At 33.9% G+C, this 12,482-nt stretch overlaps 1 protein-coding gene across 1 annotated transcript in view; it reads right to left on the reverse strand.

Annotated features, from left to right (window-relative positions):
- Nucleotides 1-278: 278 nt before the first annotated feature.
- Nucleotides 279-12,482, reverse strand: part of LOC129233580 (serine/threonine-protein phosphatase 6 regulatory ankyrin repeat subunit B-like) — a 56,412-nt gene continuing 44,208 nt past the window's right edge. The window contains exons 5-6 of the mRNA XM_054867590.1: nt 11,202-12,407; nt 279-451 (exon numbers count right to left, since the gene is read on the reverse strand). Of these exons, the coding sequence (XP_054723565.1) occupies nt 279-451; nt 11,202-12,407 (1,379 nt within the window). The remainder of the gene's footprint in view (nt 452-11,201; nt 12,408-12,482) is intronic.

Here is a 12,482-nt window from a genome sequence, read left to right on the forward strand (position 1 = left end):
GGCCATTGATCTTCATTGGGGATTAATAAATTGACTAGGACCAGCCTAGCTGGGCCAAGAGCCTGTTGCTGGTCGTCACATTTGTATTTGTATGAAGTTTAAGGCTTTATGTGAAAATCTGTTCAGATCACATTGCTCGATGACACAGGAGAGTTCTTTACTATATTAATGTGGGTGTAATAAAAATGATAAAAAACAGATTAAAAGACAATATTTTATTCTCAATTTCAATGTCAATTCAGCATACAGAAAAAAAAGGTTCAAATTTCGTCCGTAGTTCAATTTTCGAAGGTATCGTCCTCCAGGATGATGCAGCTTCCGCTGTCATACGCGATGGCAGAAAAAACTTTTCCAATCAAGCAAGATGGGACTCGAGGTTTGCAGCAATCTTCAGCTTCTTCTGCCTCTATCAGCGATTCCGGACATCGGCCCCAGCAGCATAAGGATCTATCTAAAAAGAGAAAAGTTTCACATTAATATAGAAAACTTAAAATACACTGCTCGACATTGAAAATGCAACACCAAAGAAGGAGTGGTCAGAAAGCGATGAAATTTGGAAAAAAGACAGAGACAGCAAGGAATAATAAATGATCTTAATTTCAGAATGATAGGCAGAATACAGAGCGAGAACGGCGTCGGCTCAGTACCTCGTAGGACCACCGCGGACAGCGATACACAAAGAAACACGTCTAGGCATAGAGTCAACAGGGGTGCGGATGGTGTGCAGAGGGATGGCTCTCCATTCCCTTTCAACCACTTGCCACAGTTCGTCTTCTGAACGTGGTAGGGACAGAGTCTGCAAACGGCGTCCAATCACATCCCACACATGTTCGATTGGTGACAGGTCAGGAGAGTATGGTGGCCAGGAAAGCATATGTGTACCTTAGAGAGTATGTTGGCAGATGCGAGCACTGTGTGGTCGGTGTTATCCTGCTGAAAAATTGCATTAGGTAGCCTTGAAGGTAAGAGATTGCCACCGGCCGCAGCACATTATCCAAGTATCGTTGGGCCGTCATAGTGTCCTGAATACGAACTAGAGGTGATATGGAATTGTACGCAATTGCGCCCCAAACCATTATGCCACGTTGTGGTGCGGTAAGACGTTCCACAGTTACTGCTGGATTAGATCTATATCCGGTGTTAGTCGCCGCATACGTGTGTGGCGTTTTTAACGTTTTTCAAATCTTTAAACACAATATTTTTCTCATAAAAGAGTGTTTAAACCAAAAGAACCGGACTTTTACTTCTTGATCTTTTAATTTTTAAAGTTCTGTAATGTACGTCAGACTTGTGATACTGCAAAATACTTTTCATGTTTAGGAATGCGTGATTTTAATTTTCCTTTTATTTTTTATTTATTGTAGATAGCTATGATTATGAGGAAATAAATTTACAAGAATTTATTCTTGGAAATTTTTAATAACTGTCTGAACTACCACAGTAAATTATTTGTTTGATTATTTATACCAAGGCCCATTTTTATGTATTGTATTTCTTTTAATATAGTAGAACCTCCCTCAAGGGACACGTCCGAATAAGGGACACCTCTATTTAAGGGACATTTTTTCTGTCCCAGTCCTTTTGAATACGGACCTCCATGTATTTACCTCTAATTAAGGGACACTCTATTTAAGGGACAGTCACAGAGGAAAAAAAAAAACTCTACAAGTGCATAAGAAAGATTGAATTTGCTCAATTCAAGTTCCACCTTTCCTCTAAAAATTAATTTAGGAGAGTTTAACGTTAACATACGTTAAAGAAATATATTGTACAAGTCTTGCTGAAAGTTAAATGCACGATTTATCCATCAAGATATTTATTCAAGTAGGCTCAAGGCCGAAGGGGAGGGCACAAACTGAGTAGCTTTTTACATCAAAATTGAAATGTGAACACTAATTGTAATTCACAATGTCTTGCATTGTAAATTACGTAACATGAAGGAAATTCATGCAATGAATTACTTCAAAATAATTGCTTCAAATTAAAAACTTGAAAAATTTATTATGTGTGAATTTTATTTAGTTGTGTATGAAAAATGTATAGTATTTAATCTTAACCGTTAGTCTAAGTTCATAAAAAAAAATTATATTGAGTTAACACATTGCATGCATAAACTAAAATACCTTCGAAGGGACACAATATCTGGTCCCATTAATGTCCCTTATTGAGAGGTTCTACTGTAGTTTCAAACAATATTCTCCTATAGAAATCTCTACGTATGAGGAAATGAAATTCCAAGATTTTACTCTTAATTATTTAATTAATTACGAAGAAATTAGGTACCAATATGAACCTAAAATAAAAAAATTTCTTATAAAAAAATGTTTAAACCAAATAAACCCGGTTTAAACCAAAAGAGCCGGTTTTTTACCAACCCTGAGACCAATTTTAGGAGGAGTACTGGTTACGAGGGTCTAAATGGTTTAGTTCTGTCTAAGGCCCCTATTTATACTGCGACTCTAGTTTTGTCTGAGGGAACACACAGTGGCATCAAAAACTGATTTGTAAAAAAATGTTAAAAAATGAAGAGGTATTTTTAAATTTTTAATTTTAAGATTTGAAAACTTTTTTGCGTAAATTTAGGTGAATTATTTACACTTTTGTAGTTAAAGTATATCAGTATTTCTTTTTCTAATTAAAGAGATATTTTAATCATATTAGTCACAGGGCTGCGGAGTTGGAACAGAAATTGCAGACTCCGACTCCTGGATTTTGAAACGTCCGACTCCGGCTTTTTCATTATTACTTTTTTTTCAAATCCTCCTTCCTCATGGGAAGGGGGGAAATTCCCTAAACAGAGATTGAAATATTAATACCTTTTTGTGAAAGTTTCGCGATGTATTTTATTGTAAACCTAAGATGTATACAACGTTAGAAATTCAATTTGAAAATCAAATTACCTAATAGTTGCTATTTCTAAAGTGAGATTACTTAAATATTAAAGGGAAGCAAATTAAACCTATTCAATTTTTTTAAATGGGATTTTTAACTAATAGATGTTGATCAAATCCTGTGCTTTCAAATTTTGAAAGCTTTACTTGATTTTTTTTTTTTTTTTTGCTTAGTCAAAAAACGTTTCTCGACAGGGGGCGGTCCTCCCACCACATGGGTGACACCCCATCTGGTGGATACCACCTCAACTTAATCTCAGAGTTTATAAAAATTGAAATACTCTGATTCTGAAAAATGTCCCCAATAATATCCCCGTAAATCTAAAATTTCATCTTGAAAATTCCAACGAAAATATTGCATTATATTCGGGGGAGAGGGCGGGTACATGTTCGTCTGTAGCGAATTTTACCCAAAGTGTGGCGGTATACAGCTTTGTACGAATAGCTTTTACTATAGCTACATTTCTTGGCTCAATTTTTAATTTTAGTTTCATTGGCAGCTTTAGAATTAACCTTAATAAGAAGATTTTAGGATTAACTACAATTATTGAGTGTTATAAACAAGAAATCATGTATTGATTTTATTTTGAACTTTTTAGTGATAACGAAGCTTTCTTAAATTAAGTCTTTAGATTAAAAAAAAAAAAAACATTTATATTCTATCGGATCTTTTGGATTTTCACTTTCGGGCCAAACCAACACTTATTTCAATTTACCAAGCACCCTCAGAAGTTTCCGGACTTGCTCAAGTGATTCATACATTCCTTTTACTATTTTATAACTGAGATCGAGGTAAAAAATATATTATTTTGATTTGAAAGTGATTACTTAGGAAATGTTAGGCAACAAAACTGTTTGCTGACAGTTGCTGTCACTTAAATAAAGTTTAAAAATAAGCAAACTAGCAAACGGCGTAGGTAGCCGTTACAGAAAGCTCGATAAACAATCAAGCCAGCTGGTTGCCACAATGACAAGCATTTTCTTATTAGTAGCATGTAATCAAATTAATAGGTAGTCAGTTTTGTAAAAAAAATGCAAGAAGAGTCGGTAAAAATTAAAGAAATAAATAAACCCGGAGTCGGTAGATTTTCGAACGACTCTGACTCCACAGCCCTGATTACTCATTCGTAAATTCTGAGGTAATTTATCCCTTTCAAAAATTCTTAGTATTTCTCAGAATCACAAGTAGCAGTGTACTGGTATTTTACAATAAGAAATATTAATTAACAATCATCAATAATTAAAATGATCTACAACTATGTGTATTGAATTAGCGATTTAATGACAAATAGCTTATTTGATAGTCTTTCTCTGCTAACTATTGAAATACCAGTGGTTCCATGAAAAAAGTGAGCATTAAAAAGGGTGCCACTAATAAAAAAAAAAAAAAAAGAAACGCTGTGATAGGGTAATATCCGCGTCATTATCCATCAGATAGAAACAGAATGTAATTTGGAGATATGTAGCTGTGTGGGTAGTTGTGCATAGTGATGTGGATCGGGTAAATACCCAGCGGGTAGGTAAATATTTTTTGGGTATTTACCAAAGGCCTGGGTAAATACGCAAAAACAGGGTATTTTACAAAAAAATGCAGAAAGTGAACGGGAAATTTTTTTTAAAAAACGTAAATATGAAATAATTGATCAAACTGATACATACATATGTATTACACAGTTTATAATATTTTTTATTGAAAAACTTGATGAAATTATGAAAGAAACATATCCAAAGATGAATGAAGAGAAAGAAGAATGAACCAAAGAATCTTTCTTTTCAATGTCATAATTGGAGAAGTATAAGCAATTCAATGATGAACTTCAGGATTTCAAAATCACAATCTAGGTTAGTCATATCCAAAATGGAAAAAAAAAAAAAAAAAAAAAGCATAAGGGATGTTTGGAAGAATAAACTGAGAAGTTATTCAGACTATGATCTTATTTATTTATTTTATTGCTGTTTAAGTGATAACGTGTAAATATAGAAACAGTTTTCACATTAATAAGCCAAAAAAAAGAAGTCAAAATATTGTTATCTGCTGCCTACCTCATTTGCATTTGCTCCCCATTACTTCATGATGAAAATTTATTCAAACTATTTTTAATACATGCAGTTAGTAGATGTAGGGTGGGAAGGTAAATATTTTTTTGTAAATTCCTAGTAATTGCGCACTTTACAAAAAAAATTTAGGTGATGTCAAAAGGTGATGATTTTCTTTTTAAAACATAAACCGTAAAATGAAAGATTAAAAAATTTATATAGTATAGTAATGGAAATAATAAGTTATATTAATTTATATTAGTTTATCTCAACGAAAATCTCATTTACAAGCTTATGAAAGAGTAAAAGTAGGTCTTTTTGTTTGTTCCATGTTTATGTACTTCCCAGGGGGTTTTCTCTTGCCATTGAGTTCATTTGTCTTTTCTTGTTGTTTGAATTTGTTCTAATTAATAACTGTGTGATTTTTTAATTATTTTTGGCTTCAGTTATCCCTTTTGCTTGACTTGTTGATATCGGGGTACTAGTGCTGTATTTTAGGCATTTTGCCTGCACCACTCACGTAACATCTAGTGGTTTTTCCCTCCCCCCTGATGAGGCGCCAGGGTGTTTTGTGACTTTGATTCAATTTTATATTCTTTTTTGTTCTAATTTTATATTGCTATCAAATTTTATTTGCTATTAAATTTATTGTCTACCAGTATCAACGTGCTGCCTGTTGAACTAAGTAGTGAAGCTTGATTAAATTTAGGTTGAATTGTCCAGGTTTAAAATGCAGATTATGTTAATGTTTCTTAATATATATATATATATATATTAGGGTGGTCCTTATTTATATGGGAAAATTTTTTCTTCGGAATTCAACAAGTGACGCCCCCTAGTTTTGTGACACTATAATAAAAAGTAATCGGTGCAAAATTTGAAGTCGATTGGTCGATAACACGTGCCCCTAGGACGTTGAACTTTAACACTTTTGATAATTTTCCCACATACCTTCGAGTTTTTACTTCAGGCTCCGTACATTGTGTCTCCTAGGTTTGCAAAATATTTTTTACAGCGAGGTAGCACTAAAATTAATCTTTTTAATTAATTCACATCATCTAAAGATTTTACATTGAATAAGAATGAAATAGTGCTTTAGAAACTTTACCTTAATCGTACACGTTTCTCAGTGTATCTCAATCGGGTGCATTTTTTTCCCGATAATCTTGGACTGTCTGTAAAGTACTAAATTGCTTTTGTGACTCATGTTTGGTAAATTGATTGGGAAATTCTTCGATTAATTGTGCTCCTCTTTCAGTTGTATCATTCACAACTTTCAGCATTTCAACAATATCTCTTCCTTTTAAATAGCTTCCATCATTTTGCCATGAATCAGGATCAAATAGGAAAACATCTTTTGGTGTTTGTAACTTATCAAACAGTTTTAAAGACTTGTAATTGATTCTATAAAGAGAAAGATCTTTACTTAAGAAAGTATTTCAAATCATCGACTGTTATCTGAATTTTTTATACAGTCATCAGTCACGTCTTCCTTTTCAGCAAGTATTTTTTTGGAGTAGTTTTTTCCTATTTTCAAAGTTAATTCCTACATCCAATACGGACAAAGCTACTAGTCCATCCCCCAAGTACCATAAGTGTGATTTATGAATTTTCCAATCACAGTTTCTGCTGCGTGTTTGTCATCATTTTGTACACTGCTAGTTTTTTAGACACATTATCTTCAAGGGCCTAGATTGGGTACTGCGGAAAACCATATTTTCATACAACATTACATGTAAAACAACATTTACAGGCATTCTCTTCATGTAAGGTCAATTTAAATTGTTTCCTAAATATATAAATATTCAAACAATAAATTCCTTTTGCCACCCATCTGGTTCAGGAATAAGCTTCAAGTTGCCGAAAACATAACCCTGTAGGAGGGACAACTTTACCAAGAAATAATTATTACCCGTTATGAGAATTCTCTGTAATATTTCTCAATTCCGCTTTCTACGAACAATATCATGTCATCAACTTCGTCTTCTAGAATTTAAGTGGTATGTGTACTTGATTGAAATGTTATAAGTTCTGAATGATGGAGATCTTTCCACAAAATTTTGAAGCGCTGCGCTTAAATAATGAAATATCGAGTCTAGAACTAAGAAAGACAAGAACTTCTTTAAAGACACCCTGCAGTACGATTTCAAGTGCATGATGATGGCAATCCAAACGTAATATATCACCGTTCAGCTTTTGCTCTAAAAAATTACATGCACAATTTATACGGCCGGTATTGTAAGCCGTTGTATCAAACACTACAGCTTGAACAGTTAGCAATAAAGAACAACCATCTAAAATATCATATACAACTGAAGAAATATCTCGGAAATTCTGAGTAGCTGTCCATTATTGGGACCTGAAGCTATCACGGTAAGCCTATCGGCGTTTTTTTCCCATTTACATCTGGATGTAGCTTTGTATCCCAGTGAATAACTAAAAAATCTAAATTTAAATTCATGAAATCCTATTTTACCTCTCGAAATAAAAATCATTTGGATTTAAATTTACTGCATCTACATAGACTGTTAATACATAAACAGCATCTTTGTCCCTAATATGGCACTTGTCTAACATTGATGAAATGCGAGTAGATATCAATAGTTGTCAAGCTTTTTTGCGTTGTGGTAGACCAGATATAGAAAAAAGTTTCAACAGGTTAGGATAGATATCCCTTTCGGTTTTCTAAATCTTGTGAATTTCAAGAAAAATTTGATGATAATAAAGGACTGTGTACTGAAAAAGAAGACAAAGTATAGATTTTTACATTATTCCGATCTGGAACTCCTTTAAATTTATATTTTAGCTATGGAAAATAGAGTATATTTTTAAGGTAGAATAATCGAGGATTTTTCAAAATTTATATTTTAAGAATGCATAAACATTTAAGTATATTTATAACTAAAGAACTGCGAATTAAAATATAATTGCCATTACTTATACTTATAGCATTGAAACCTAGCGACCCTATTTGCCACACCTATTACATACACAGAAAATTTTCTAAATCAACACCCCCTAAAGCCTGGAGGAGGCAATTTGTTGTTGTCAAAGATCATTCATTAATGGCCTTTAGAATCTCTTGTGTCCCTCTTGGTGGAAAAAAATGTCCCCCTGACGCTTGGTTTGAAACGAGCGCGAATAGCCTGTCCCAAGGCCATTAGTGTACATGTACCATCTGTAATACGTAAAATTTGACAGAATGAAAGTGAGAGAATGGTTCGTCTGGAAGTAGCAACATCTATCAAGGTTCAAAATTACTTTAAATATGAAACGTAAGAATATTTTTGCATAAAAATGAGAAAATCCGCAATTTCTTCTTCGAAACTCAAAGAAGGGGGCCCTAGGGGCACGGGTTAATATTCATGGATTGCCTTAAAATTTTGCATGGATCATTTATTTGTATAACGGAACAAATTGAGGGGGCGTCGCGTAAAATATCTGCAACTTCAAAAATAAGGACCACCCTAATATATATATATAAATAATAATAATAATAAAAGTGAAAAATATTGAAAAGATCACACCAAGAGCCCATAGATGCGCAATGCAGCAAAACTAAAAAGCCAAGTAAATATAAAATTAAGCAATTAGAATTTCAAATATTAAACAAATTATAAATAATAAATGATGATAAAAAGGAAAAATGCAAACAGCTATTAAGTAGGAATAGATAAAGAGTGAATCCAGAGCTCATCAGCCGTGGAGGATTCATTCATTGTGGTCGAAAGACCAAAATTTTAACTATGAACTAGAAGAGAATGTTTAAGCTCCATTCTCTTCTAGTTCATAGTTAAAATTTTGATCTTTCGACCATAATGAATGAATCCTCCACGGCTGATGAGCTCTGGATTCACTCTTTTTCTATTCCTACTTAATAGCTGTTTGCCTTTTTTCCTTTTTATCATAATTTATTATTTATAATTTGTTTAATACAGTGAAACCTGTGTAAGTTGACCACCTGCGGTGCAGTACTTTGGTGGTCAACTTAGACAGGTGGCCAACTTATAAAGGGTGGTACTGATTTTTTTTTTTTTTTTGCATCATGCATTTTGACTAATTCACACTTACTTTTTCTGTTCAACTCACTTTCATTGTTTAACATTACTTTGAAACAATACTTGAAAATGTTATTAAAATATTTTTGTTTTTTTACTATATTAGACACTGTAGTTTTAGAAATTCCATATGTGTGAGTCAATTTTCTCCTGCTCTCCCCTTTTTTCAATTAACTTTAATATTTCATACTTTTTATAAATCTCAAGTTCATCTAATTTTCTTTTTGAAGCCATTTTATGTAAAACTTATAACACAAAGAGCAACAAGCTGGACTCTCCTAGTTCAATACAGCAGTTGAAAATGAAAATGTTCTATCCCTTGTACCAGAAATAAATAACTTTACTCTTCAGCACAATTCCAGTGTTGCCACAAAATATTGCAACTGGAAGAAAAGACTTTGTACTTTTCTACTGACACCTGTTTTCATTGAACAGAGAGTACAAAAGGTAATCTCAAATAGAACAACAGAAGAAAAACAGTTTTAAACACTATGCCATGCTTGAAAACGCTCGACTGGGAAATGTGAAGCAAGATTACTTTTTTGCGGAACTGCGAAGTGTAGCTATTTTTGCGGAATAACTTCGCGGGGTGCGGAGCAGCTGGCAACCGTGCATCAAAACATTACAATTATTCATGGAAAGCTATAAAAAATAATAACAAAGTTAAAAAAAATGCTTGATTAAGTTTTAAAAAATAAACCAAATGGTCAACTTAAAAAGGGTTTTTTACGTTACTCCAAACCAAATTTGGTGTACATTAGTGGTCAAGATAGACAGGTGGTGAAGATAGAGAGGTGGTCAAGTTATAAAGGTTTTCCTTCATTATATAAGATAGGACTAATTCCGTTCCCGACAAAAGCGGTCAACATATGCAGGTGGTCAACTTACAAGGGTGGTCAACTTTACAGGTTTTACGTATTTGAAATTCTAATTGCTGAATTATATATATATATATATATATATATATATGAGATGCAGAATACGCCTGAACACTTGAACTAGGTTTGGAGAAAATTTCTGCAAAAGATATAGGTAAATAAATAGTAATGATAAATTGAGCGACATTTCATTAGATTTTGATGTCATGCAGGGACATATTACTGAGTTATAAAAGACTAGGACCTTAAAAAATTGATGTTTGCTATTTTTGTAACCAGTTAAGTTTTTTACTTTTTCTAGAATGGCTTTTTATATCTGAAATTTGGCTATCAACATTGATTAGGCATATCCAACATATTTAATGTGAATATCATATTAGATTGCTAAATTGTTTCACACAATAAATTCTTTAAATATGTGATCAAAATACAATTTTTGGGATACAATTTATTGTTTTGTATACAGTTGGTTATATATATACACAGTGGAACACATACAGAAAAGTATTTAGTTGAATAATAAATTTTTGAAATAAATACATGGGTAAATACCCATTTTGGGTATTTACCCCTAAAAATAAATATCCGGGTATTTTACATTAGTTGTTGTGCACCACAAAAAATAAAGACTAATGCTGGGAGAAAAGACATATTTTAAAACAAAAACAAAATGTAAGACAGTCTCACTTTAAGGAAAACACAGTAATAATGAGTTCAAAGTAACAAAAAAAAGTCATTATTTCGAACTTAAAGAATGAATAATAGTTCTGACTTAAAAGAAGAAGTATTTGTATTATGCTGCACAGTCTGATGACAAAGTTCTTTTGAAAATTTCATATCTTTGAAGAGCTTAGACAGTTAGAATAGAAGTTTTCCTAGAGGTAGAATATTATTTCAGGGATTAAAAGCAAAATAAGATAATGGCTTTCTTTAAGATTCAACTATGAAAGCCTTAATAAAATTTTTCATTTCAAGCTCACTCAAAAAAGCTAATATGACTTCGATGCACAACCATGGCAGTAGCGGTAATTTACGAGCCAAAAAAGCGAAGCATTGCCAACACTGACCATTTAGGATTCGTCTCCTTTCAGCCCTCCTTATTTTAAAAGAAAGTAATTCGCCATAATTTGGAAAGTTTAAAGCAGCTTTGTCCACAAGCAAAACACTATGAGCGTTTTCCTTCCTCAGACATCGTGCTACCTCGCTTATATGTCTACAAGAAATATCATGCAGAGAGAGAATATTTTTGTCCAACTTTGTCTGCTTCATCCGCTGTAACTCAGCTTCAAATTCCGAAAGCAGTGATACAAAGTAGGTTATATAATCATTCTCAAGACCCACGTCTTTCCAATCAATACAAATATCTCTCAGAGCACACATCGAAAGAATAATTTTTGCAACATCATTATTTCCTTTATTCAGAGCCACTTTCAAAGGGTACAGCCCTTTATTATTATTCACGCATGGATTCATGTCACAAAACAAAAGCTTCTTGACCACTTCTACATATGAATTTTCTGACGCGTAATGCAAAGCAGTCTCTCCATCTTCATCTTTTATGTTGTTTTCGGCATCTGCCGCGGCAAGTACTTCTGCTGCTTTTTGGCTTTGCTCTTTCAAAGCTACATGGAGGGCCGTCTTTCCCGTGTCGTCTTGAAGACGGGTATTAGCACCTGAAGCCAACAGCTTCCTTACAACTTCTTCATAATCGCATTCTGATGCATAATGTAATGCAGTCTTTCCATCCTTATCTTGAATGTTGTTTGTAGAGTCTGCCTCAACAAGCAATTCTGCTGCCTTTTTGCTGCGCTCTATTAAAGCGACATGGAGGGCCGTCTTTCCCGTGTCGTCTTGAAGACGGGTATTAGCACCTGAAGCCAACAGCTTCCTTACAACTTCTTCATAATCGCATTCTGATGCATAATGTAATGCAGTCTTTCCATCCTTATCTTGAATGTTGTTTGTAGAGTCTGCCTCAACAAGCAATTCTGCTGCCTTTTTGCTGCGCTCTATTAAAGCGACATGGAGGGCCGTCTTTCCCGTGTCGTCTTGAAGACGGGTATTAGCACCTGAAGCCAACAGCTTCCTTACAACTTCTTCATAATCGCATTCTGATGCATAATGTAATGCAGTCTTTCCATCCTTATCTTGAATGTTGTTTGTAGAGTCTGCCTCGACAAGCAATTCTGCTGCCTTTTTGCTGCGCTCTATTAAAGCGACATGGAGGGCCGTCTTTCCCGTGTTGTCTTGAAGACGGGTGTTAGCACCTGAAGCCACCAGCTTCCTTACAACTTCTTCATGATTGTGCTCTGATGCATAATGTAATGCAGTCTTTCCATCCTTATCTTGAATGTTGTTTGTAGAGTCTGCCTCGACAAGCAATTTTGCTGTCTTATTGCTGCACTCTTTTAAAGCTACATGGAGGGCCGTCTTTCCCGTGTTGTCTTGAAGACGGGTGTTAGCACCTGAAGCCACCAGCTTCCTTACAACTTCTTCATGATTGTGCTCTGATGCATAATGTAATGCAGTCTTTCCATCCTTATCTTGAATGTTGTTTGTAGAGTCTGCCTCAACAAGCAATTTTGCTGTCTTATTGCTGCACTCTTTTAAAGCTACAT

Source organism: Uloborus diversus, unplaced genomic scaffold (genome assembly GCF_026930045.1).
Source record: "Uloborus diversus isolate 005 unplaced genomic scaffold, Udiv.v.3.1 scaffold_54, whole genome shotgun sequence".
In the NCBI taxonomy this organism is placed as follows: Eukaryota; Metazoa; Arthropoda; class Arachnida; order Araneae; family Uloboridae; genus Uloborus; species Uloborus diversus.